This window comes from Dendropsophus ebraccatus, chromosome 1 (assembly GCF_027789765.1).
Source record: "Dendropsophus ebraccatus isolate aDenEbr1 chromosome 1, aDenEbr1.pat, whole genome shotgun sequence".
Classification (NCBI taxonomy): Eukaryota; Metazoa; Chordata; class Amphibia; order Anura; family Hylidae; genus Dendropsophus; species Dendropsophus ebraccatus.
Window position 1 is genome coordinate 5,572,074 of NC_091454.1, and position 27,354 is coordinate 5,599,427.

A 27,354-nucleotide genomic window follows, 5' to 3' on the forward strand; every position below is an offset into this window, starting at 1 on the left:
CAATATAACTTCTAAAACCAGTGGATTTGAAATCTTTTTTTTTTTTTGCTGGAGTACCCCTTCTATCTATCCATTCCATTCTATCCATTGGGGACTGTTTATTCCAGTGGGGCAACTGTATGTTCCTTTATTTCAGCCTGATGCGTAAGCTGACATTGATAACGGACACTCCGGAGCTGGACTACCCCTCCCAAGACGTAGTATGGAGAAAATTTGAGGAGGCTTTTAGCACTGGCTCTGGCCTCATGAAGTACGTCCCTGTCTTCAAGGACTATATCTACGAGGGCCTAAAACAGCTTTACCAAGATAAGATTCAGTACGTTGAGCTAAGGGCGTCGCTCAGTCCTGTGAGTGTCTTTATTATACAAATCTTAAAGGGGTTATCCAGCATTAGAAAAACATGGCCACAGCATCACTCTTGTCTCCAGTTTGAGTGCAGGTTTCCATCGCAGATCTATTGAAGTGAATGGAGCAAACCACACCTGAACTGGGGACAAGTGGTGCTGTCTTTGGATGGAAGTGGCCATGTTTTTCTAATGAAGGATAACCCCTTTAAGAGTTTCCCTTAGTGCTACATGTAAGTTCAGGGACATTATTAATGAACTGTGTCTCCCCCCCAGTTATACGAGCTGAATGGAACAACCCATGATGGCGCTTGGATAATAAATACGTACCAGGAAATTGCTAATCGATTCACAAAAGGACATCCAAACTTCTTAGGAGTAAAGATCATTTACAATGTAAACCGGTAAATCTCACATCTAACCAAATGGAATAGAATCCCAGACTACACAGGCAGGTTCTGAAGCACTTCCTTGAACTCAGTGGAGCTTACTGTAGTACAACACACAACCTGAAGACAGGGGTGGTGCTGTTTTTACTACAAAGTAGATGTGCCTTTTCTAATCCGTAATAATCCATTTAATGTACGAGAATTCAAAGTTTGTGAACCAATAAACATCCCCTTTAAAAGATCTTCCAATATGGAGGTTTAAGAAATACTGATCATGTTCCTTTCCCCTTCAGACAGAAAGATGTTTCTGTAGTGACGGAGGCCATTCAGTATGCCAGACAGCTCAAGTCTCAGTTCCCGGAGATCATGGCCGGCTTTGATTTGGTAAGAAACATCTACACCTGCAACACAATGAATCAAATAGATATATATACTGTACACATTGTAGTTGTATATACAGTCAGCAGGTAAGGTGCAGATAGACAGGAGACCATTCTTGTAGGCAACTTTAGTTCTACCCTGTATGCTGGATCAATTCCCATAGTGCAATCGCTAAAGCCTGATGAAATTTGTGACCTTTCATGTAGAACAATGGTTACTTAGTTTTGGCTACAAACCATGGCTAACACCAATAACAGCTAAACTGAGCCTTACTCTACCGTATAATTTGTGCAAAGTCTTTACGAGTCACCCAGATCCTCATCTATGTTTGGATCTGAAGGCCCCAACTTGGGTGCGGGGACATGTAGGAAATGCTGGGCACAGGCGACTCTGCCTTTCTCTTTAGGGACTCTCGACCTTCTCTAGATGATGTCCACCGCTTGTCATTCACAGGTGTCACCTTTCCTGCTAGATGTTTCTTGGATACTACATGTTGCAGAAATCTTCCTGCTTTCTTCTGTTTATTAGGCATTGATAGACAACTGTCTTACAGCCATATTCCAGAGTAATGGATCGGGTAATCTCTGATTGCTTGGATTGTTTGGGTGTAATTTTGCCCATGGAATAAAAAGAGACTGTGCTGTTTCTGTAACCTGATCCTCAGTCCTGTTTCCAGACCTGATTTCCAGTGTGTTCCAGAATGTCTTCCAATTCCAGTTGTTTCTCCTCCACAGCCTGTGTTCCTGTTGTTTCTCCTCCACAGCCCGTGTTCCTAGTGTTTCTCCTCCACAGCCTGTGTTTCTGTTGTTTCTCATCTCCAGCATGTGTTCCTAGTGTTTCTCCTCCACAGCTCGTGTTCCTGTTGTTTCTCCTCCACAGCCCATATTCCTAGTGTTTCTCCTCCACAGCTTGTGTTCCTAGTGTTTCTCCTCCACAGCCTCTGTTCCTGTTGTTTCTCCTCCACAGCCTGTGTTTCTGGTGTTTCTCCTCCATAGCCTGTGTTCCTAGTGTTTCTCCTCCATAGCCTGTGTTCCTGTTGTTTCTCCTCCACAGCCTGTGTTCCTGTTGTTTCTCCTCCACAGCCTGTGTTCCTGTTGTTTCTCCTCCACAGCCTGTGCTCCTGTGGTTTCTCCTCCCCAGCCTGTGCTCCTGTGGTTTCTCCTCCACAGCCTGTGTTCTTGGTGTTTCAACTCCCCAGCCTGTGTTCCTGTTGTTTCTCTTCCACAGCCTGTGTTCCTGTTGTTTCTCCTCCACAGCCTGTGTTTCTGGTGTTTCTCCTCCATAGCCTGCGTTCCTGTTGTTTCTCCTCCACAGCCTGAGTTCCTCTTGTTTCTCCTCCACAGCCTGTGTTCTTGGTGTTTCACCTCCCCAGCCTGTGTTCCTGTTGTTTTTCCTCCATAGCCCGTGTCTTTGGTGTTTCTTCTCCATAGCCTGTGTTCCTGTTGTTTCTCCTCCACAGCCTGTGTTCCTGTTGTTTCTCCTCCACAGCCTGTGTTCCTGTTGTTTCTCCTCCACAGCCTGTGCTCCTGTGGTTTCTCCTCCCCAGCCTGTGCTCCTGTGGTTTCTCCTCCACAGCCTGTGTTCTTGGTGTTTCAACTCCCCAGCCTGTGTTCCTGTTGTTTCTCTTCCACAGCCTGTGTTCCTGTTGTTTCTCCTCCACAGCCTGTGTTTCTGGTGTTTCTCCTCCATAGCCTGCGTTCCTGTTGTTTCTCCTCCACAGCCTGAGTTCCTCTTGTTTCTCCTCCACAGCCTGTGTTCTTGGTGTTTCACCTCCCCAGCCTGTGTTCCTGTTGTTTTTCCTCCATAGCCCGTGTCTTTGGTGTTTCTTCTCCATAGCCTGTGTTTCTGTTGTTTCTCCTCCCCAGCCCGTGTTCCTGTGGTTTCTCCTCCATAGCCCGTGTTCTTGGTATTTCTTCTCTATAGCCTGTGTTTCTGTTGTTTCTGCTCCCCAGCCCGTGTTCCTGGTGTTTCTTCTCCCCAGCCTGTGTTCCTGGTGTTTCTTCTTCACAGCCAACGTACTTGTTGTGTCTCCTTCAGTGTCCTCCAGGGAACCGCCACTGTAAACACTGTGACAAACCGAGACATGTGGCTTTGTAGACTGTCCTAGATTCTCAGCCCCTACTGCAGGGAATAGAAGGCCTGGATGTTGCCTATCAGGCTTGCTGGTCTCCATCTTTCTTCTTTTATTTGCCTCTCCACTCTTCGGTGGTCCATTCCACCCCTTGATTTGTTGCAGGCTCTTTGACTATTATTAGGAACATTTACCAAATGATGTGTCCACATACATGCAGGTACAAACAACAGTCACAGCATGTAAAAAACAATTGATAGATGTGGGATTGACCTGGTATCGACAAGTATAGTTACAACCTTCGGAATGTTTAATAATTCGGGGCTCCTACACACTAACCCCCGATACTTGTCAAACACAGTCTCTTTGTTTGTAAGGTTGGCCAAGAAGATCTCGGTCAGTCATTGTTCCAGCTGCGAAAAGCCCTCACCATCCCCAATAAGATGGAAGTTGACCTGCCGTATATTTTTCATGCTGGAGAAACCAGTAAGCAAGTAAGGTTACGGTATCATGAATCATGACCGCCACCACCCAGCCTTGTCACCGACTGAAAGCAGAACTTTAATCTAGGTGGAGGACGTCTAGATGGGTGGAGTGTGGACCAAGTGGCACAGCAAACAATATACAATAAACAACAAACAAATTGGATACCTATATGTTGCCACCACCATAATACCGTCATACAGTGCTGAAGTAATTTCCATGTATATTATTGTCACTGCTGAGTAACTTTTAAGGACAGCCGTGTGTGATATTTCCGTGACTATATCACTATGTGCTGTTATTATTTACAGACTGGCAGGGAACAGATGTAGATATAAATGTGCTGGACGCCTTGTTGCTGAACACTTCTCGGATCGGTCATGGATTTGCCCTCTTCAAACACCCTGTGGCCAAGGAGATGTCTAAGGAGATGGACGTGCCTTTAGAGATCTGTCCAATCTCCAATCAGGTCTCATATAGCGCCGCCATCTTGTTTGTATGTGACCCAAGACTCCATCCCCATATAACATGACCTATATCTCTCCCCTGCAGGTCCTCCTCTTGGTGTCGGACCTGCGCGATCACCCTGCGGCCGCTCTACTGGCTGAAGGTCATCCTCTGGTCATCAGCTCGGACGACCCATCCATGTTTGGCAACGAAGGATTGTCCTATGACTTCTATGAGGTGTTCATGGGGATTGGGGGTTATAAGGCCGATCTGAAGACTCTGAAACAGCTGGCGATCAACTCGATAGAGTAAGTGACATGCAGGAAAATTTGCTTCAGTTTTCACCCTATGGTTGGGATGCAGTTGTTATCCACAGGGCAATGCAATATCTGAACATAGTTGTAGATAAATATTCAATGTAGGACACCCCATCTGGTCTTAGTTACTATGGCTGCTCTTCACCTTTCCCACCTGTGAATGTTGTTTGGGGTGGTCCAGCTAGTTCATATGAATGAAAGAAAATTTTTTTTTGGTGAGCAACCCCTTTAAGACCTGGGGAGTCCTATGCAGGCTCCCAGTATTTGGAGGACAGAGCCGCTATGGGCAGTTCCTTAGTACCTGCACCCTTGTCACCTGGATCGCCCGGCTGACATCTACTTTTATTTCAGGTTCAGCTCCTTGTCTGAAATGAGGAAGAAAAAACTGAGGAAGATCTGGATAAAGAAATGGGAACAATTTGTAAAACAGTTATCCAAGAAACTTAAGAAGGGCTACTTCTAGTACCCGACACCAGATCTTACAGAGAGTCACATCTGAAGGGAGATGAAAAGCTCATATCTGTATCTATAAGTGGGAAGGAGAGCGACTGTGTCCTAAGAAAGAGATGATGCGGTACTAAAATCACAACCTATCCCTCCCTGTCTAGTAACCATAAACCTATGCTATGATATGAGAAAGAACGTGACATGTTCGAAACACGTCGGAGTTATGAAAGTTCTTTTACTCTTTATTGATCTGTGGAATCTAATAAAGAAACTATGATATTAGCTGCATGGTGCCGGGTCATCATTTAGTCTGTGCTTTACAGCAGCATAGGGGAACCTCTATCTGTTACAAAACTACAGTTTCATTAAAGTGCTTGGAACTTAAAGGGGTACTCCAGCGTTTTTGTGTCAGAAAGTTATACAGACTTGTAGTTTACTTTTATTTAAAACGCTCCAGTCTTCCAGTACTTATCAGCTGCTGTATGACCTCCAGTGTGACACAGTGCTCTCTGCTGCCACCTCTGTCCATGTCAGGAACTTTCCAGAGCAGGTGAGGTTTTCTATGGGGATTTGCTGCTGCTCTGGACAGTTCCTGACATGGACAGAGGTGGCACTGTGTCAGACTGAAGAGAATACACCACTTCCTGTAGGACATACAGCAGCTGATAAGTACTGGAAGAGAGGAGATTTTTAAGTGGTGTTTAGGAATTAGATTGTAAGCTCCTCTGGAGCAGGGACACATGGGCGTGAACACTGTCTTAATAAATAATCCTGACCATACGTACATGACAGCGACCATGCTTCAGTCCCCGCTATGGATCCAGGTTCATGTCCATGTCTGAAAAACAACAATATATGTATTATAAATGTTCAGCGCTAATCCCGCGGATCCTATAGACGACTGATCGCCTTTGTCATAAGGCCGTGTTCAGACACGGAGACATTTTCAGAGCAGATTTCACCTATGAGTCAGTCAATTGATGTGCGATATAATTTACACAATGGCGCAATATATCTGAGTACACAAAACTGAATTTATAAAGTATACCATATATTTACACCAAAATCAGACTTTTTGGGCTATAAGACGTACTGGGTGATAAGTGGTAATGACAATTGGAGGAAATAAAAGATTAATCTCCACCCCCCTCACTATACAGAATCAGGGAGGTTTTACTTTCGTTTTACCTCAGACATTTCTGACGAAACCTTAGGTCATTATACGGCGCCTCAGGCAGTGACGTCCGGTTCACGGAAGGGGGCGCGTTGTGCTGAACCTGTTTGTCTCCCGCGCAGGCGCCATATTGTCAGAGATATTATATTAGAAAGGATGTGTGGCCTCCAGTAACATGGCCGCCGCCCCAGAACTAAACGCAGGATTTACGAGGACATAGATATAGAGGGCTCCTCCGGGTCTGAGTGATCCGCTAATAGTCTATAGTCACCCGGTTCTCGGTTTAATTGCTTCTCATTTTAATGTAATTGAAAACTGAATATCATGAGAATAAATTCCTGAACCTGGTAGGAGGTGTGGACTACATGTCCCATCAGGCTAAGCGCTATACTGCAGGCAGAGGACCGGTAAGTGTATGCTGGGAGTTGTAGTTTTGTAACTGTCATGGATTCAGTTTAGAGACGGACGTGCACGGTGGCCAAAGGGTGAGAAGAAAGGTCTCTGCCTGGTAGATTATGGGTGAGGTATAATAGTAGTGCCAGTCTATCAGGGGGAGGTATAATAGTAGTGCCAGTCTATCAGGGGTGAGATATAATAGTAGTGCCAGTCTATCAGGGGGAGATATAATAGTAGTGCCAGTCTATCAGGGGTGAGGTATAATAGTAGTGCCAGTCTATCAGGGGGGAGGTATAATAGTAGTGCCAGTCTATCAGGGGTGAGGTATAATAGTAGTGCCAGTCTATCAGGGGGGAGGTATAATAGTAGTGCCAGTCTATCAGGGGGGAGGTATAATAGTAGTGCCAGTCTATCAGGGGTGAGGTATAATAGTAGTGCCAGTCTATCAGGGGGGAGGTATAATAGTAGTGCCAGTCTATCAGGGGGGAGGTATAATAGTAGTGCCAGTCTATCAGGGGGAGGTATAATAGTAGTGCCAGTCTATCAGGGGTGAGGTATAATAGTAGTGCCAGTCTATCAGGGGGGAGGGATAATGGCAGTGCCAGTCTATCAGGGGTGAGGTATAATAATATTGCCAGTCTATCAGGGGTGAGGTATAATAGTAGTGCCAGTCTATCAGGGGGGAGATATAATAGTAGTGCCAGTCTATCAGGGGTGAGGTATAATAGTAGTGCCAGTCTATCAGGGGGAGGTATAATAGTAGTGCCAGTCTATCAGGGGGGAGATATAATAGTAGTGCCAGTCTATCAGGGGGGAGATATAATAGTAGTGCCAGTCTATCAGGGGGGAGGGATAATAGTAGTGCCAGTCTATCAGGGGGGGAGGTATAATAGTAGTGCCAGTCTATCAGGGGGAGGTATAATAGTAGTGCCAGTCTATCAGGGGTTGGGTATAATAGTAGTGCCAGTCTATCGGGGGGGGGGGGGGGGTATAATAATAGTGCCAGTCTATCAGGGGGGGAGATATAATAGTAGTCCCAGTCTATCAGGGGGAGGTATAATAGTAGTGCCAGTCTATCAGGGGGGAGGTATAATAGTAGTGCCAGTCTATCAGGGGGGAGGTATAATAGTAGTGCCAGTCTATCAGGGGGAGGTATAATAGTAGTGCCAGTCTATCAGGGGTGAGGTATAATAGTAGTGCCAGTCTATCAGGGGGGAGGGATAATGGCAGTGCCAGTCTATCAGGGGTGAGGTATAATAATATTGCCAGTCTATCAGGGGTGAGGTATAATAGTAGTGCCAGTCTATCAGGGGGGAGATATAATAGTAGTGCCAGTCTATCAGGGGTGAGGTATAATAGTAGTGCCAGTCTATCAGGGGGAGGTATAATAGTAGTGCCAGTCTATCAGGGGGGAGATATAATAGTAGTGCCAGTCTATCAGGGGGGAGATATAATAGTAGTGCCAGTCTATCAGGGGGGAGGGATAATAGTAGTGCCAGTCTATCAGGGGGGGAGGTATAATAGTAGTGCCAGTCTATCAGGGGGAGGTATAATAGTAGTGCCAGTCTATCAGGGGTTGGGTATAATAGTAGTGCCAGTCTATCGGGGGGGGGGGGGGGTATAATAATAGTGCCAGTCTATCAGGGGTGAGGTATAATAGTAGTGCCAGTCCATCAGGGGGAAGTATAATAGTAGTGCCAGTCTATCAGGGGTGAGGTATAATAGTAGTGCCAGTCTATCAGGGGTGAGGTATAATAGTAGTGCCAGTCTATCAGGGGTGAGGTATAATAGTAGTGCCAGTCTATCAGGGGTGAGGTATAATAGTAGTGCCAGTCTATCAGGGGTGAGGTATAATAGTAGTGCCAGTCTATCAGGGGGAGGTATAATAGTAGTGCCAGTCTATCAGGGGGGAGGTATAATAGTAGTGCCAGTCTATCAGGGGGGAGATATAATAGTAGTGCCAGTCTATCAGGGGGGAGGTATAATAGTAGTGCCAGTCTATCAGGGGGGAGATATAATAGTAGTGCCAGTCTATCAGGGGGAGGTATAATAGTAGTGCCAGTCTATCAGGGGTGAGGTATAATAGTAGTGCCAGTCCATCAGGGGTGAGGTATAATAATATTGCCAGTCTATCAGGGGTGAGGTATAATAGTAGTGCCAGTCTATCAGGGGGGGGGGGGGGGGGTATAATAATAGTGCCAGTCTATCAGGGGGAGGTATAATAGTAGTGCCAGTCTATCGGGGGGGGGGGGGGTATAATAATAGTGCCAGTCTATCAGGGGGGGAGATATAATAGTAGTCCCAGTCTATCAGGGGGAGGTATAATAGTAGTGCCAGTCTATCAGGGGGAGGTATAATAATAGTGCCAGTCTATCAGGGGGAGGTATAATAGTAGTGCCAGTCTATCAGGGGTGAGGTATAATAATAGTGCCAGTCTATCAGGGGTGAGGTATAATAGTAGTGCCAGTCTATCAGGGGGGAGGGATAATGGCAGTGCCAGTCTATCAGGGGGAGGTATAATAATAGTGCCAGTCTATCAGGGGTGAGGTATAATAGTAGTGCCAGTCTATAAGGGGGAGGTATAATAGTAGTGCCAGTCTATCAGGGGGAGGTATAATAGTAGTGCCAGTCTATCAGGGGGAGGTATAATAATATTGCCAGTCTATCAGGGGGAGGTATAATAGTAGTGCCAGTCTATAAGGGGGAGGTATAATAGTAGTGCCAGTCTGTCAGGGGGAGGTATAATAGTAGTGCCAGTCTATCAGGGGTGAGGTGTAATAATAGTGCCAGTCTATCAGGGGGGAGGTATAATGGCAGTGCCAGTCTATCAGGGGTGAGGTATAATAGTAATGCCAGTCTATCAGGGGTGAGGTATAATAGTAGTGCCAGTCTATCAGGGGGAGGTATAATAATAGTGCCAGTCTATCAGGGGGGAGGTATAATGGCAGTGCCAGTCTATCAGGGGGGAGGTATAATGGCAGTGCCAGTCTATCAGGGGTGAGGTATAATAATAGTGCCAGTCTATCAGGGGGGGAGGTATAATAATAGTGCCAGTCTATCAGGGGTGAGGTATAATAATAGTGCCAGTCTATCAGGGGGGAGGGATAATGGCAGTGCCAGTCTATCCGGGGGGAGGGATAATAATAGTGCCAGTCTATCAGGGGTGCGGTATAATAATAGTGCCAGTCTATCGGGGGGAGGGATAATGGCAGTGCCAGTCTATTAGGGGTGAGATGTAGGGCAGTGCCAGTCTATCGGGTGAGGTATAATGGTAGTGCCAGTCTATCAGGGGGAGGTATAATAGTAGTGCCAGTCTATCAGAGGGAGGTATAATAGTAGTGCCAGTCTATCAGGGGTGAGGTATAATAGTAGTGCCAGTCTATCAGGGGTGAGGTATAATAGTAGTGCCAGTCTATCAGGGGGAGATATAATAGTAGTGCCAGTCCATCAGGGGTGAGGTATAATAGTAGTGCCAGTCTATCAGGGGGGAGATATAATAGTAGTGCCAGTCTATCAGGGGTGAGGTATAATAGTAGTGCCAGTCTATCAGGGGGGAGATATAATAGTAGTGCCAGTCTATCAGGGGTGAGGTATAATAGTAGTGCCAGTCCATCAGGGGGAAGTATAATAGTAGTGCCAGTCTATCAGGGGTGAGGTATAATAGTAGTGCCAGTCTATCAGGGGTGAGGTATAATAGTAGTGCCAGTCTATCAGGGGTGAGGTATAATAGTAGTGCCAGTCTATCAGGGGGAGGTATAATAGTAGTGCCAGTCTATCAGGGGGGAGGTATAATAGTAGTGCCAGTCTATCAGGGGGGAGGTATAATAGTAGTGCCAGTCTATCAGGGGGGAGATATAATAGTAGTGCCAGTCTATCAGGGGGAGGTATAATAGTAGTGCCAGTCCATCAGGGGTGAGGTATAATAATATTGCCAGTCTATCAGGGGTGAGGTATAATAGTAGTGCCAGTCTATCAGGGGGGGGGGGGGGTATATTAATAGTGCCAGTCTATCAGGGGGAGGTATAATAGTAGTGCCAGTCTATCGGGGGGGGGGGGGGGTATAATAATAGTGCCAGTCTATCAGGGGGGGAGATACAATAGTAGTCCCAGTCTATCAGGGGGAGGTATAATAGTAGTGCCAGTCTATCAGGGGGAGGTATAATAATAGTGCCAGTCTATCAGGGGGAGGTATAATAGTAGTGCCAGTCTATCAGGGGTGAGGTATAATAATAGTGCCAGTCTATCAGGGGTGAGGTATAATAGTAGTGCCAGTCTATCAGGGGGGAGGGATAATGGCAGTGCCAGTCTATCAGGGGGAGGTATAATAATAGTGCCAGTCTATCAGGGGTGAGGTATAATAGTAGTGCCAGTCTATAAGGGGGAGGTATAATAGTAGTGCCAGTCTATCAGGGGGAGGTATAATAGTAGTGCCAGTCTATCAGGGGGAGGTATAATAATATTGCCAGTCTATCAGGGGGAGGTATAATAGTAGTGCCAGTCTATAAGGGGGAGGTATAATAGTAGTGCCAGTCTGTCAGGGGGAGGTATAATAGTAGTGCCAGTCTATCAGGGGTGAGGTGTAATAATAGTGCCAGTCTATCAGGGGGGAGGTATAATGGCAGTGCCAGTCTATCAGGGGTGAGGTATAATAGTAATGCCAGTCTATCAGGGGTGAGGTATAATAGTAGTGCCAGTCTATCAGGGGGAGGTGTAATAATAGTGCCAGTCTATCAGGGGGGAGGTATAATGGCAGTGCCAGTCTATCAGGGGGGAGGTATAATGGCAGTGCCAGTCTATCAGGGGGGGAGGTATAATAATAGTGCCAGTCTATCAGGGGTGAGGTATAATAATAGTGCCAGTCTATCAGGGGGGAGGGATAATGGCAGTGCCAGTCTATCCGGGGGGAGGGATAATAATAGTGCCAGTCTATCAGGGGTGCGGTATAATAATAGTGCCAGTCTATCGGGGGGAGGGATAATGGCAGTGCCAGTCTATTAGGGGTGAGATGTAGGGCAGTGCCAGTCTATCGGGTGAGGTATAATGGTAGTGCCAGTCTATCAGGGGGAGGTATAATAGTAGTGCCAGTCTATCAGGGGTGAGGTATAATAGTAGTGCCAGTCTATCAGGGGGGAGGTATAATGGCAGTGCCAGTCTATCAGGGGGGAGGGATAATGGCAGTGCCAGTCTATCAGGGGTGAGGTATAATAATAGTGCCAGTCTATCAGGGGGGAGGTATAATAATAGTGCCAGTCTATCGGGGGGAGGGATAATGGCAGTGCCAGTCTATCAGGGGGGAGGTATAATAATAGTGCCAGTCTATCGGGGGGAGGTATAATAATAGTGCCAGTCTATTAGGGGTGAGATGTAGGGCAGTGCCAGTCTATCGGGTGAGGTATAATGGTAGTGCCAATCTATCAGGGGGGAGGTTTAGGGCAGTGCCAGTAATATGTTATACTCTTGCACAGGATTTTGATGGTTTATAGTCTCTTTTCTGCCATTTCCAGGACGTCTGTACACTTCTCTGCTGACTGTGGACAATGGGCGCCCTGGTTGGTTGGCAGCGGGTGTTTTCTCGGCTGGTAAAAAAAAGATTACTGTCTGGCCGCCCACAAGTAGTGCCACCCCCAGGAGCCCGAGCATTATCTGCCTGTAATGTAAGTATAACGGGTGTAATGCCAGGAACAGTGCCATCACATATGCCATCTGTATACTGGTATATACATGTGCCCTCCCGGGGTATGTGTACTGGTATATGCATGTGCCCTCCCAGGGTGTGTATACTGGTATATACATGTGCCCCCCCCCCTCACACACACCCGGGGTGTGTATACTGGTACATATATGTGCCCTCCCGGGGTGTGTATACTGGTATATACCGGGGTGTGTATTGTTTTTGTATACCGGGGAGTGTATGGTGGTATATACCGGGGTATGTATGGGGGTTTATACCGGGGTGTGTTTGGTGGTATATACTGGGGTGTGTATACTGGTATAGATCGGGGTGTGTATACTGGTATATACCGGGGTGTGTATGGTGGTATATATCGGGGTGTGTATGGTGGTATATATCGGGGTGTGTATGGTGGTATATACCGGGGTGTGTATGGTGGTATATACCGGGGTGTGTATGGTGGTATATACCGGGGTGTGTATACTGGTATATACCGGGGTGTGTATATTGGTATATACTGGGGTGTGTAATGTATGGTGGTATATACCGGGGTGTGTATATTGGTATATACTGGGGTGTGTAATGTATGGTGTTATATATCAGGGTGTGTATGGTGGTATATATCGGTGTGTGTATGGGGTTATATATCAGGGTGTGTATGGTGGTATATATCGGTGTGTGTATGGTGGTATATACCGGGGTGTGTATGGTGGTATATACCGGGGTGTGTATGGTGGTATATACCGGGGTGTGTATGGTGGTATATACCGGGGTGTGTATGGTGGTATATACCGGGGTGTGTATGGTGGTATACACTCACAGGCCACTTTATTAGGTACACCATGCTAGTAACGGGTGGTCTTGTGCTGCTGTAGCCCATACTGTGTACTGTGCGTTCAGAGATGCTCTTCTGCCTACCTTGGCTGTAACGGTTGGCTATTTGAGTCACTGTTGCCTTTCTATCAGCTGGAACCAGTCTGCCCATTCTCCTCTGACCTCTGGCATCAACAAGGCATTTCCGCCCACAGAACTGCCGCTCACTGGATGGTTTTTCTTTTTCGGACCATTCTCTGTAAACCCTAGAGATGGTTGTGCGTGAAAATCCCAGTAGATCAGCAGTTTCTGAAATACTCAGACCAGCCCTTCTGGCACCAACAACCATGCCACGTTCAAAGGCACTCAAATCACCTTTCTTCCCCATACTGATGCTCGGTTTGAACTGCAGGAGATTGTCTTGACCATGTCTACATGCCTACATGCACTGAGATGCCGCCATGTGATTGGCTGATTAGAAATGAAGTGGTAACGTGCAGTTGGACAGGTGTACCTAATAAAGTGGCCGGTGAGTGTATATCGGGGTGTGTATACTGGTATATACTAGGGTGTGTATGGTGGTATATATCGGGGTGTGTATGGTGGTATATATCGGGGTTTGTATACTGGTATATACCGGGATGTGTATATTGGTGTATATATCGGGGTGTGTATGGTGGTATATACCGGGGTGTGTATGGCGGTATATATCTGGATGTGGACGCCCCCTGTTAAAGATTTCTTGTTGCACGGTTTAACCCCTTGCTGTCCTCCTGGTGTCTGGCAGCCGTCTCCCGGCTTCGGGCTGCTCTTTGATATAGATGGAGTGTTGGTGCGGGGCAGGAATCCCATCCCCGGAGCTGCCGAAGCTTTCCGGAAGTTGCTGGATAGCAGTGGGAAGCTGGCCGTGCCGGTGGTGTTTGTGACCAATGCTGGGAACTGCCGGCGCCAGGAGAGAGCGACCGAGCTGAGCAGAGTGCTGGACATCGAGGTGAGAACCTATCTATAATAGTGACGCTATACGGCTGTAATAATTATAGTGGTATATAATAACCTATCGATACTGCCCTCCTGGGGTGTGTTGCATATACCGGGGTGTATAGTGGTATATACATGTGCCCTCCCTGGGTGTATACTTGCATATACCGGGGTGTATAGTGGTATATACATGTGCCCTCCCTGGGTGTATACTTGCATATACCGGGGTGTATAGTGGTATATACATGTGCCCTCCCTGGGTGTATACTTGCATATACCGGGGTGTATAGTGGTATATACATGTGCCCTCCCTGGGTGTATACTTGTATATACCGGGGTGTATAGTGCTATATACATGTGCCCTCCCTGGGTGTATACTTGTATATACCGGGGTGTATAGTGGTATATACATGTGCCCTCCCTGGGTGTATACTTGCATATACCGGGGTGTATAGTGCTATATACATGTGCCCTCCCTGGGTGTATACTTGCATATAGCGGGGTGTATAGTGGTATATACATGTGCCCTCCCTGGGTGTATACTTGCATATAGCGGGGTGTATAGTGGTATATACATGTGCCCTCCCTGGGTGTATACTTGTATATACCAGGGTGTATAGTGGTATATACATGTGTCCTCCCTGGGTGTATACTTGCATATACCGGGGTGTATAGTGGTATATACATGTGCCCTCCCTGGGTGTATACTTGTATATACCGGGGTGTATAGTGGTATATACATGTGCCCTCCCTGGGTGTATACTTGTATATACCGGGGTGTATAGTGGTATATACATGTGCCCTCCCTGGGTGTATACTTGTATATACCGGGGTGTATAGTGCTATATACATGTGCCCTCCCTGGGTGTATACTTGCATATACCTTGGTGTATAGTGGTATATACATGTGCCCTCCCTGGGTGTATACTTGTATATACCGGGGTGTATAGTGGTATATACATGTGCCCTCCCTGGGTGTATACTTGCATATACCGGGGTGTATAGTGGTATATACATGTGCCCTCCCTGGGTGTATACTTGTATATACCGGGGTGTATAGTGGTATATACATGTGCCCTCCCTGGGTGTATACTTGTATATACCGGGGTGTATAGTGCTATATACATGTGCCCTCCCTGGGTGTATACTTGCATATACCGGGGTGTATAGTGGTATATACATGTGCCCTCCCTGGGTGTATACTTGCATATACCGGGGTGTATAGTGGTATATACATGTGCCCTCCCTGGGTGTATACTTGCATATACGGGGGTGTATAGTGGTATATACATGTGCCCTCCCTGGGTGTATACTTGTATATACCGGGGTGTATAGTGGTATATACATGTGCCCTCCCTGGGTGTATACTTGTATATACCGGGGTGTATAGTGCTATAAATATGTCATAGTGGGCACAGCCCTTTGAGGGTTATCCGCCCAGAAGTATCTATGTTGTGGCCCTATCTGTCCGGGCTCCGTACTGACCGTCCCATCAGTGTCTTCAGTCTCGGTTTTCTCAGTCTTGTATTCTTACATGCTGCTTACAGTCCGTCCTGCCTGATCTCCCCGCAGATCTCCGCCAACCAAGTCATCCTGTCACACAGCCCGCTACAGATGTTCAAGCAGTTCCAGGATAAGTGCGTGCTGGTGTCTGGCCAGGGCCCGGTGGAGGACATCGCCAAGGAGTATCCTTATATCTATACACCTTTCCCTTTGGATTAAGGCGCCGTATACAACAGCATTCTCCAGCTGTCGTAGAACTACAAAACCTATCATGCCCTGCCAGCCTTCTAGTGTCCGGGCATGATGGAAGTTGTACTTTAGCAGCAGCAGGAGAGCTATTGGTTACTGGACACTGGTTACGCTGTTCTACGCCATTCTGTTTTCCTGACAGAGGTGGCGCTATTGCATCACCTTCAGGTTGTGCTCAGGCTCCCACCCTCCGTCCTGATCACATAGAGCAGGGATAGGGAACCCGCAGCCCTCTGGCTGTTGCAAAACTACAATTCCCATCATGCCTGGACCACCAAAGCTTTGATGGGAAATTTAGTTTTGCATCAGCCGGAGGGCCCCAGATTCTCATCCATTCACATAGACGGGAGATCCCTTTAAATGTTTTACCATATAAGTTCCTTGACTGTCGGCAGCCTGGGCTTTCAGAACGCAGTGACCATTGAGAAGGTGAGGCAGGCGTACCCCCTGCTGGATATGGTGGATGTGCGTCGAAGGCCAAGGGGCCCTGTAAGTACTGCAGTAAAAAAAAATTGTTGTTAAAAGGGAACTTTTGTTTTTTTGTTTTTTTGTCAGAAAGTTATACAGATTTGTAGTTTACTTCTATTGATAAATCTCCAGTCTTCCAGTACTTATCAGCTGCTGTATGTCCTGCAGGAAGTGGTGTATTCTCTCCAGTCTGACACAGTGCTCTCTGCTGCCACCTCTGTCCATGTCGGGAACTGTCCAGAGCAGGAGAGGTTTTCTATGGGGATTTGCTGCTGCTCTGGACAGTTCCTGACATGGACTGGAGAGAATACACCACTTCCTGCAGGACATACAGCAGCTGATAAGTACTGGAAGACTGGACATTTTTAAACAGAAGTAAATTACAAATCTATATAACTTTATATAACCAGTTGATTTGAAAGAAAATAAATTGTGTCGGAGTGCCACTTTAAAGATAAATAATCCCCATAATAGAACTATTTTACAATAGGAAATGTACATTGATTGATGGAGAATGGAGATATATACTTTCTGGCACCAGTTGATTTGAAAGAATTTATTTTTTTTGTCGGAGTGCCCCTTTAAGGGATCATATATAATAAGTATAGTATAGATATGGAGTAATATTTCTCTTCTCTCCAGGTCAGTGTCAGTGTGACGCTTCCACCCATAGAAGGTGAGAATGAACATCAATCCTATGTCCCGGCCTGGGGGATAATTTGTCCTGTTGTTCATTAGTTATAAATAAAGCTTGATGAGGGCACAATGACCAATTCCGCATTGCTGTGTTGCAGCCATTGTGTTGTTGGGGGAGCCGGTGCGTTGGGAGACGAGTCTTCAGCTGATCCTGGATTTGCTGCTGAGCGCGGGGAGGCCGTCAGATTGGAGGGGCCCGGCCCCGGATCCGCACATCCCCATATTAGCCTGTAACATGGATCTGCTGTGGATGGCCGAAGCCAGGATGCCCAGGTCAGTACCACACCGTGCCCATTGTGATAGCCGCGGGCCGGATACGCTGCAGGTGACACCGGTACTTTGTTCTGTGTTCCGGAGCAGGTTCGGTCACGGCTCATTCCTGCTCTGCTTGGAAACGTTATACCATAAGATCACGGGGCGCGAGCTGCAGTACGAGGCGCTGATCGGTAAGCCCAGCCCTGTGACCTACAGCTATGCCGAGCAGCAGATCCTGAGCCAGGCCAGGGAGCACGGCTGGAGGAAGCCTATCCGCACCATCTATGCCGTGGGGTGAGTTCTGGCTACGTCGCATTGCGGGAGATGTAGTGTTTGCACCAGGCTGAGCTCTTCTTTTATTTCTCCCATTTTAGGGACAACCCGATGGCGGATATATACGGCGCCAATCTGTATAACCGCCATCTGCACAGCCATAAAGCAGACGCTGATCCAGAGACTTGGCCGCAGAGCTGTCAGTCCATCCTGGTGTGCACCGGGGTGTATAGCGATCCGGGTGAGATCCCCAGGAGCCCGGTGACGCACACGGTTTTCCATGGACACCGGGACTTTAAGTTTGACCCCAATCTGGTGGTGGCGTCTCACGTGGTGCGAGATGTGGGGGAAGCTCTGGAGCTGGTGCTGAAGAAAGAAGGATGGGGGGCGAGACGTGAGAGCGCTGATGATGTCACCCCATAGTGACCCCCGGGGCGAGGGTGCGGGGGCCGACATAGTCTCCACGTCAGGGATTTTATTATAAAGTTTGATGCTTTTAACCAGAATCCTTATTACACCTCATCCGACTCAGGAACACTCGGACATACACGGACATCAGTGTGCCGCTTAAAGGGGATCTCCATTTTATATCAATCAGCTTATAATGAAATGTTCTAAGACTTTGTTTCAGTTTCTCATGATCTCTGCTTGCTGTGAGCGAATGGAACCCATTTCTTATATCTCCAAACCACACTCCCCCCCCCCCTAGTTCCCCCCCCCCCAAAAAAAAATCAACAGTGTTAGAAAGTTATATAGATTTGTAATTTACTACTTTTAAAAAAATCTCCAGTCTTCCCGTACTTATCAGCTGCTGTATGTCCTGCATGAAGTAGTGTATTCTCTCCAGTCTGACACAGTGTTCTCTGCTGCCACCTCTGTCCATGTCAGGAACTGTCCAGAGCAGGAGAGGTTTTCTATGGGGATTTGCTGCTGCTCTAAACAGTTCCTGACATGGACAGAGGTGGCAGCAGAGAGCACTGTGTCAGACTGGAGAGAATACACCACTTCCTGCAGGACAAACATCAGCTGATAAGTACTGGAAGGCTGAAGATTTTCACATAGAAGTAAATTATAAATCTACATAACTTTCTGACACCAGTTGATTTGAATGAAAAAGAAATCTCTGGAGTTCCCCTTTAAGCGTCTAGACAGTCCTCTGTGAGCCGAACGCATCAGCAGTGCGCGTCTCTGTCTCAGCTGATATCCTGGTACAGTGTAACAATTTGAAGTTCATGCATTTCAGTTCACTAGACTGGATGCAATTGTAACAAACCCTCAGCTGTCATTAGGTCTGTACAGGTTCATAGTCACTAACATCGAGCAGAGATCTGGAGAAGTCAGACTGCGGCCATCAGAACTACAACCCCCATCATGCCCGGACATCTAAAGCTTTGGCATGATGAGAATTGTAGTTCTACAACAGCTGAGGGGCCGCCAGTTTGACCCTCTAATCTACTAGGACAGGGGAGGGGACCTTGGCTCTCCAGCTGTTGCAAAACTACAACTCCCATCATTCCTGGAGAGCCACAGCGAAGCTGGAAAGCCAAGGATCTCTGCCCCTGTCCTAGGATGAAGCCATATACACTGGAGGGGAGAACAGCGTATGGTATAGCCTCTATCGCCCACCCCAGCAGCCATGTTGTGGGGAGGATTCTAGTGTTTGGGATAATAAAGATTCCGGTAACTTCCCAGCAGGCTTTGTGTGTCCGTTCGTTACCATTTTCCAGATTTATTCTCGCTGTCGGTGAACGAGGAGATTTTAGTTTACGCTGATCATAGACATGGCCCCTACGATCGGATGGGGGAAGGGGGTGCCGGCAGACTGCCGAGCTGAACTGAAGACGGGGGAGAGGGACTGGGCAGCAAAGGTCTTAAAGTGACTGTACCACCAGGCCCAGGCTGAAGCACTGGAGGCGGCCGACCCCCCTTAGTGGGAGGAAACCCCCCCCGCCCCTCCATGATAGGGTTCCATTGATTCTAATGGAGTCACGTCATGGAGGGGCTGGAGTTTCTTCCCAATAAGGGGGGTCGGCTGCCTCCAGTGCTTCAGCCTGGGCCTGGTGGTACTGTCACTTTAAAGGGGTTATCCAGCACTACAAAAACATGGCCACTTCCCCCTACTGTTGTCTCCAGATTGGGTGGGGTTTTGAAACTCAATTCCATTGAAGTAAATGGAGCTTAATTGCAAACTGCACCTGAACTGGAGACAACAGGAGGGGGAAAAGTGGCCATGTTTTTGTAGCGCTGGATAACCCCTTTAAGGTCCTAGCATGCCAAATGAGTCTGGAAGAGATAGAGGAGGCTGGAGGGAATAGAGGAAGATGGAGGGGCAGGTGGTTAGAGGAGGATAGAGGGGCAGGTGTTTGGAGGGGTTAGAGGGGCAGGTGTTTGGAGGGGATAGAGGAGGAGGGAGGGGCAGGTGGTTTGGAGGGGATAGAGGAGGAGAGGGGCAGGTGGTTGGAGAGGATAGAGGAGGAGGAAGGGGCAGGTGTTTGGAGGGGATAGAGGAGGATAGAGGGGCAGGTGTTTGGAGGGGATAGAGGAGGAGGGAGGGGCAGGTGGTTTGGAGGGGATGGAGGAGGAGGGAGGGGCAGGTGTTTGGAGGGGATAGAGGAGGAGGGAGGGGCAGGTGTTTGGAGGGGATAGAGGAGGAGGGAGGGGCAGGTGGTTTGGAGGGGATAGAGGAGGATAGAGGGGCAGGTGTTTGGAGGGGATAGAGGAGGAGGGAGGGGCAGGTGTTTGGAGGGGATAGAGGAGGAGGGAGGGGCAGGTGGTTGGAGAGGATGGAGGGGCAGGTGTTTGGAGGGGATAGAGGAGGAGGGAGGGGCAGGTGTTTGGAGGGGATAGAGGAGGAGGAGGGAGGGGCAGGTGTTTGGAGGGGATAGAGGAGGATGGAGGGGCAGGTGGTTGGAGAGGATAGAGGAGGAGGAGGGAGGGGCAGGTGTTTGGAGGGGATAGAGGAGGATGGAGGGGCAGGTGGTTGGAGGAGGAGGGAGGGGCAGGTGTTTGGAGGGGATAGAGGAGGAGGGAAGGGCAGGTGGTTGGAGGGAGGGGCAGGTGGTTGGAGGAGGAGGGAGGGGCAGGTGTTAGGAGGGGATAGAGGAGGAGGGAGGGGCAGGTGTTAGGAGGGGATAGAGGAGGAGGGAGGGGCAGGTGTTTGGAAGGAGGAGGGAGGGGCAGGTGTTAGGAGGGGATAGAGGAGGAGGGAGGGGCAGGTGTTAGGAGGGGATAGAGGAGGAGAGAGAGGGCAGGTGTTAGGAGGGGATAGAGGAGTGGGATGGAGGAGTCTGGTGGCCAAATAAGTGTGTGGGGGGGGGGGGGGGATCTATATACTCTATAGGAGGAGGGATCTATATACTCTAAGAGGAGGGATCTATATACTCTCACAATCTATATAATATAGGAGGAGGGATCTTTATACTCTATAGGAGGAGGGATCTATATACTGTCATAATCTATATACTCTATAGGAGGAGGGATCTATATACTCTGACAATCTATATACTCTATAGGAGGAGGGATCTATATACTGTCATAATCTATATACTCTATAGGAGGAGGGATCTATATACTCTGACAATCTATATACTCTGTAGGAGGAGGGATCTATATACTCTGACAATCTATATACTCTATAGGAGGAGGGATCTATATACTCTGACAATCTATATACTCTGTAGGAGGAGGGATCTATATACTCTGACAATCTATATACTCTACAAGAGGAGGGATCTATATACTCTGACAATCTATATACTCTATAGGAGGAGGGATCTATATACTCTATAGGAGGAGGGATCTATATACTCTCACAATCTATATACTCTATAGGAGGAGGGATCTATATACTCTATAGGAGGAGGGATCTATATAATGTGTTAGAGGGGGATCTATATACTCTGACAATCTATATACTCTATAAGAGGAGGGATCTATATACTCTATAGGAGGAGGGATCTTTATACTCTCACAATCTATATACTCTATAGGAGGAGGGATCTATATACTATGACAATCTATATACTCTATAGGAGGAGGGATCTATATACTCTGACAATCTATATACTCTATAGGAGGAGGGATCTACACTCAGCGGCCACTTTATTAGGTACACCATGCTAGTAACGGGTTGGACCCCCTTTTGCCTTCAGAACTGCCCCAATTCTTGGTGGCATAGATACAACAAGGTGCTGGAAGCTTCCTCAGAGATTTTGGTCCATAGTGACATGATGACATCACACAGTTGCCGCAGATTTGTCGGCTGCACATCCATGATGCCAATCTCCCGTTCCACCACATCCCAAAGATGCTCTATTGGATTGAGATCTGGTGACTGTGGAGGCCATTGGAGTACAGTGACCTCATTGTCATGTTCAAGAAACCAGTCTGAGATGATTCTAGCTTTATGACATGGCGCATTATCCTGCTGAAAGTCGCCATCAGATGTTGGGTCCATTGTGGTCATAAAGGGATGGACATGGTCAGCAACAATACTCAGGTAGGCTGGGGCGTTGCAACCATGCTCAATTGGTACCAAGGGGCCCAAAGAGTGCCAAGAAAATATTCCCCACACCATGACACCACCACCACCAGCCTGAACCGCTGATACAAGGCAGGATGGATCCATGCTTTCATGTGGTTGTCGCCAAATTCTGACCCTACCATCCGAATGTCGCAGCAGAAATCGAGACTCATCAGACCAGGCAACGTTTTCCAATCTTCTACTGTCCAATTTCGATGAGCTTGTGCAAATTGTAGCCTCAGTTTCCTGTTCTTAGCTGAGCGGAGTGGCCCCCGGTGTGGTCTTCTGCTGCTGTAGCCCATACTGTGTACTGTGCGCTCAGAGATGCTCTTCTGCCTACCTTGGCTGTAACGGTTGGCTATTTGAGTCACTGTTGCCTTTCTATCAGCTGGAACCAGTCTGCCCATTCTCCTCTGACCTCTGGCATCAACAAGGCATTTCCGCCCACAGAACGGCCGCTCACTGGATGGTTTTTCTTTTTCGGACCATTCTCTGTAAACCCCAGAGATGGTTGTGTGTGAAAATCCCAGTAGATCAGCAGTTTCTGAAATACTCAGACCAGCCCTTCTGGCACCAACAACCATGCTACGTTCAAAGGCCTCAAATCACCTTTCTTCCCCATACTGATGCTCGGTTTGAACTGCAGGAGATTGTCTTGACCATGTCTACATGCCTAAATGCACTGAGTTGCCGCCATGTGATTGGCTGATTAGAAATTAAGTGGTAACGTGCAGTTGGACAGGTGTACCTAATAAAGTGGCCGGTGAGTGTATATACTCTATAGGAGGAGGGATAATGTGTGGGGGTCAGGTTAGGTCAGTGTACCCCAGTACTATAGGGGGCAGCGCTGCTATAGATGGAGGTTCATCCCCATATTACCCCCCTTCTTCCTTACATGACCTCCAGCCTGTGGGAGCCCTGAGGACTACAATTCCCAGCATGTACTGGCGGCTTCCATAGCAATGCCAGGGCTGATGGATGTCAGTGCTGCCCCCCAGGGTGACCCAGTTCTGTCTGACTGGATGATTGTCAGCCCGGATTTCCCATCAGCCAGTGCAGCAGGAGGCTGGGCAGAGCTGCTGGGACTTGTAGTGCTGCACTGTGTGGGGCAGATGTGCGGCTCTTCGCCCTCTTGTACCTTCTGCTATATATACAGTATATATCCACAGGAGCCATCTCCTCCCCCTGCACTATCCTCCTGCCACCAGCAGGGGCGCCAGAGCTGTGACACCGCCGGCTGCAGAGAAGAAGCCGCTGCTGCTGCTGCCCGGCTGCTCGTTCTCCCGGTGATACCGGGGCCCCCAGTGCAGCCCCCCGGGATCCTGAGGAGGTCCGAGCCCCGTGCATCCTCCGGTGACTGCATCTGCCGGACAGAAGGGACCGTCCCCGGGATGTCACACCCTCCTCTGCTCCCCCAGGTCAGTGCACCCCCCTGCACCCCAATATCTGCTGGACTCATGGACCTCTGCCGGGTGGGGAGTCTGCTGTCAACTACCTCCTAGCGGCTGTGCCTCCTCCGATCTACTACCTCTGCTCTATCACTGCCAGCAGCAGCTTGTGAACCCCAAACCCCTCTGCCCTCTGTGCCAGTCCCTGTGTGACCCCTATAGCACCCCATGATTCCTTCACCCCAGCATTGATGCACCCCAACATTTCCCCTAGACGCCCATTGCTCTCATGCACCCCCCTGGGGTCTAGGACCCTTTCTCTCCCCCCTGCTGAAGGACCCTCTCCCCCCCCCACCCCTGTAGGACCCTCTTTCTCCCCCCCTGCTGTAGGACCCTCTCCCCCCCCCCCACCCCTGTAGGACCCTCTTTCTCCCCCCTGCTGTAGGACCCTCTCCCCCCCCCCCCCCCCCCCTGTAGGACCCTCTTTATCCCCTCTTGGCTGTAGGACCCTCTTTATCCCCTCTTGGCTGTAGGACCCTCTTTCCCCCCCCTACCCCTGTAGGACCCTCTTTATCCCCTCTTGGCTGTAGGACCCTCTCTCCCCTCTTAGCTGTAGGACCCTCTTTCTCCCCCATACCCCTGTAGGACCCTCTTTATCCCCTCTTGGCTGTAGGACCCTCTTTCTCCCCCATACCCCTGTAGGACCCTCTTTATCCCCTCTTGGCTGTAGGACCCTCTTTCTCCCCCATACCCCTGTAGGACCCTCCCCCCCCATTGGCTATAGGACCTTCTCTCTCCCCCCTGGGCTGTAGGACCCTCTTTCTCCCCTGTACCCCTGTAGGACCCTCTCCCCCCCCCCCCTTGGCTATAGGACCTTCGCTCTCCCCCCGGGCTGTAGAACCCTTATTCCCCCCTTAGCTGTAGAACCCTCTCCCTCCCCCCATAGGGATCTCACGTCCACATTTTCCTTTCTGTGTAGCCCCCCTGCCCCTCGACATCCTGCCCCCTCCACTCTCCCCACTCCCCGTGGCCCCCTCGTGCCCCCCCTCCTTGGCCCCCTCTTCCACCTCCTCCTCCAGTTTGGGGATGACGGCGGGGGAGTTTCCCCATGGGGGTCCTGGAAGGTTGCCACGAGGGGGCCCGGGCTGTGCCCTGAGGGGCTGCTATAAGGTGCTGTCGGTTCTGCTGCTCCTGGCACAGGGGGCTCTGCTGGACCTCTACCTGATTGCCGGCACCGACCTGTACTGGTGTTCCTGGATAGCCACTGACCTGGTTGTGGTTGCCGGATGGGGGATCTTCTACTCCAAGAACAGCCGGGGACGGAGAGACTATCAGGGGTCACTGAGCTCTTCCGGATACGGGCAGGTTCACCGGCCAAAGAAGGGTCACTTTGCATATAGCCACCTGGCCTGGCTGATATATGCCATAGCCTTCACCCCAAAGGTGACTCTGATCCTCTGCACCCCAATAATGGATCAGATTGAGGCTGGGGTCCCGCTGGGCAGCACTGGTTTCAGGCTGACGGTGGCTCTCTCCGTCCCTCTCCTGTGGTCTCTGGTGCGCTCACTCAGTGTTGACCCGCGGGGATGGCCACACCAAAGAGCCAGCGGCTACTTCCTGGCCTCCTGCCTGGACCTGCTGGACAGCTACGCCCTCCTGGAGCCCATGCTGGATGGAAAGCTCCCGCTCACCCCTCTCATTCGGTACCCTCTATTGGTGGTCTACTTTGTGGCTTTGGTGTCCCCCGTCCTCTGGTTGTCAGAGTTGGACTCGGCAGCCCCTGCCGGCTGTTGCCGCCTCTTCCTTCGCCTCCTCTGTTGCTCCTTGGTGGACGCCCCTCTCTTGGCGGTTCGTTGCTTCTTAATGTTGGGTCCAGCCAGCCAACCCCTGTCTGTCTTCATGCTGAAGAACGTCTTCTTCTTAGCCTGTCGCTGGCTGGAGGTCCTGGAGCTCTGTTGCCTCCTAAAATCTCCTAGTCCTGACCACGCGGACCGCCCTCCGGGACAGTTCAGCCATTGCGTGTCTGAAAACGACATGGGGCCCCACGCTTACGTCAACACGCTGGCTGTGACATCACAGAACTGATGTAACAACACCGTCCTCCTTCTCCAGTGACCTTCTTCCTCTTCTACTCCTGCCAACACTGCCAACATCTCCAAGTCGACATCATCTCAAGGGTCTTTATATGGAAACAGACATATCGTATGGAAGTCTAGAGGAACATGGCCGGTCCTATATGGGGTCTATAGAGTCAATCCAACATCACCGGGTTTGGGGGAAAACATCTAGAAGATGATTGGGTTATAGACGTCATGTGATTACTCGCTGTAAGATCCTGTAATAGCTTATAATAGGAGGAGAACCCACTACCAGCACAATGTAAGGCACTCAGTGAATGACCCCCAACCTGCAAATATAGTGACCTCAGCCCCCCCCCCCCCCTTAAAAGACACGTTAAGTTTCTAAGGGGTCACTGTCAGTTTGTCGTGCAACCTCTGCCGGTTCTGCCGAATGAGTCGATTAGTATAGCGACCACAGTGGGCGCCATTGCTACCTCTAGTATAAGTAAAGTGTTGGTTTTGTGTGGAAATTGGCCATGGCTGACCCCTATAAAAAACCTCTCAATGACCCATCTGAGAACGTTCCTATAAAAAAAAATATTGTAATGGGTGGCGTTAATATTAGTGACAAGTAATGCACGCGCCAATGTGATCCTTTGTACTAACTGTATACATGGTGCATTCCCCTTTATTGAGCCAAAAAAAAAATATTTAAAGGGGAACTTGGAATCTAAAAAATATCTTTGTTAAAAAAAAAAAGAAAAAAAAATCTTGTGGCTGAAAAGATATACAGAAATGATTACAGCAGCTGCGAGTATAATTTTTTTGTATGAAAATATCTAAAATATATACATATATATATATATATATTTAATGTCAAAGTGAAATGTAAAAAATATATTGTATCAAATGCAGGAAAAGATGAAGTCTCTCCGCATCCCTCCCTGCTTCGTCACCGCGGGGGCCTGCTATGGGCCGCCATTCTGTACTGACGCCCTATGACTAGACTGACGCATTGCCTTACGTTGTATCTCACCTTGCCCTGGCCTAGGGACTAAGGGGGAACAAAAATAGAACAAATATTTATTCAGAAAAAAATTTCAAAAAATTTCAAACACATTCCAAAATTCAGGGTAAAATTTGTTATTTTTAATCCCCTTTATTGTATTTTTTTTTGTTAAATTTTTGTAAATTTCCTATCTCGTTTTTTATGTCAGTGATCTGTAAGAAAATTAACTTTATTGGAAATATAGAAAATTGTATTATCTATCGTCTGTTACCATGTTTCCCAATCGGTAACCCTCCAGCAGTTGTAAAACTACAACTCCCAGCATGCTCTGCCAGCTTTCAGGGCATGCTGGGAATTGTGGTTCTCCAGCACCCGGAGAGTTATAGGTTTGGGCCTGCTGATCGATAAGGTCCAGTTGATGTTTGACTGTATTTGTAGTAGTTTTAACAAATTATCAGTTATCTTTATTGCTGTTCCCTCCATATTTACACTGTAGACGGTCTGAAAGTTTCGCTGACATGTTGCCATGACTACCGTCAGGACGGCCATGGTGGTAACAGCCTCTCTGCAATGGAAAGGATGGAAGGGATTGTTGCTTTAACATTGTTTCTATAGTCAGCGACTATAAATGCAAATTGTGCTACCTGGAAACAATCAACAAGCAGGCCACCGGTTACTGTTATTATAGTATACCAATTATAGCATTATATTCTAACATCTATACGGATGTATTTACAGTCTCAATAAACCATAAGAGATTGGGGAGTTACTTGCAGGCCATTTTTAACAGCAACAGTACTAGATCAGTATAATAGATCTGCAAACAGCAGCTTGTTGACGGTTTCCATGTAGAACTTGCTTAATGTTGCCCATAGCAACCAATGAGATAACTGCTTTCATTTTGAAACTTTTACTACTTAGATAAACTCTGATATCTCATTGGTTGCTATGACTCCATAGCAACCAATGAGATCACTGCTTGCATTTTCTAACTCGCACTACCGAGATACACTTTGATAT

At 48.3% G+C, this 27,354-nt stretch overlaps 3 protein-coding genes and 1 long non-coding RNA gene across 11 annotated transcripts in view; 3 read left to right on the forward strand and 1 right to left on the reverse strand.

The window, feature by feature from the left end:
* LOC138787549 (adenosine deaminase 2-like) overlaps positions 1 to 5,161 on the forward strand; it is a 16,787-nt gene extending 11,626 nt beyond the window's left edge. For all 7 annotated transcript variants that reach the window (XM_069964938.1, XM_069964914.1, XM_069964907.1 and 4 more), the window contains 7 exons: positions 137 to 347; positions 621 to 748; positions 1,027 to 1,117; positions 3,563 to 3,671; positions 3,980 to 4,137; positions 4,221 to 4,423; positions 4,784 to 5,161. In XM_069964938.1, the coding sequence (XP_069821039.1) occupies positions 141 to 347; positions 621 to 748; positions 1,027 to 1,117; positions 3,563 to 3,671; positions 3,980 to 4,137; positions 4,221 to 4,423; positions 4,784 to 4,895 (1,008 nt within the window). In that variant the 5' untranslated portion in view covers positions 137 to 140 and the 3' untranslated portion in view covers positions 4,896 to 5,161. The remainder of the gene's footprint in view (positions 1 to 136; positions 348 to 620; positions 749 to 1,026; positions 1,118 to 3,562; positions 3,672 to 3,979; positions 4,138 to 4,220; positions 4,424 to 4,783) is intronic.
* Positions 1 to 6,453, reverse strand: part of LOC138787652 (uncharacterized) — a 20,908-nt gene extending 14,455 nt beyond the window's left edge. Inside the window, exons 1-3 of the long non-coding RNA XR_011362421.1 lie at positions 6,068 to 6,453; positions 5,665 to 5,717; positions 4,734 to 4,797 (exon numbers count right to left, since the gene is read on the reverse strand). This is a non-coding gene — a long non-coding RNA (uncharacterized lncRNA). The remainder of the gene's footprint in view (positions 1 to 4,733; positions 4,798 to 5,664; positions 5,718 to 6,067) is intronic.
* HDHD5 (haloacid dehalogenase like hydrolase domain containing 5) lies at positions 6,182 to 18,194 on the forward strand. Of its 2 annotated transcripts, none has more exons than XM_069964884.1 (9): positions 6,182 to 6,460; positions 11,954 to 12,103; positions 13,721 to 13,924; positions 15,484 to 15,596; positions 16,059 to 16,152; positions 16,774 to 16,807; positions 16,926 to 17,100; positions 17,188 to 17,376; positions 17,457 to 18,194. In XM_069964884.1, exons 2-9 carry the CDS (start codon positions 11,987 to 11,989, stop codon positions 17,776 to 17,778), a joined length of 1,248 nt encoding a protein of 415 aa, XP_069820985.1. In that variant the 5' UTR covers positions 6,182 to 6,460; positions 11,954 to 11,986; the 3' UTR covers positions 17,779 to 18,194. The 2 variants fall into 2 exon arrangements, with proteins under 2 accessions (XP_069820985.1, XP_069820993.1); XM_069964892.1 differs by lacking the exon at positions 6,182 to 6,460 and adding an exon at positions 6,467 to 6,538.
* On the forward strand, positions 17,960 to 25,662 carry TMEM121B (transmembrane protein 121B). The gene is made up of 2 exons (XM_069950854.1): positions 17,960 to 18,008; positions 24,245 to 25,662. Exons 1-2 carry the CDS (start codon positions 17,960 to 17,962, stop codon positions 25,348 to 25,350), a joined length of 1,155 nt encoding a protein of 384 aa, XP_069806955.1. The 3' UTR covers positions 25,351 to 25,662.
* The last annotated feature ends 1,692 nt before the right edge of the window (positions 25,663 to 27,354 follow it).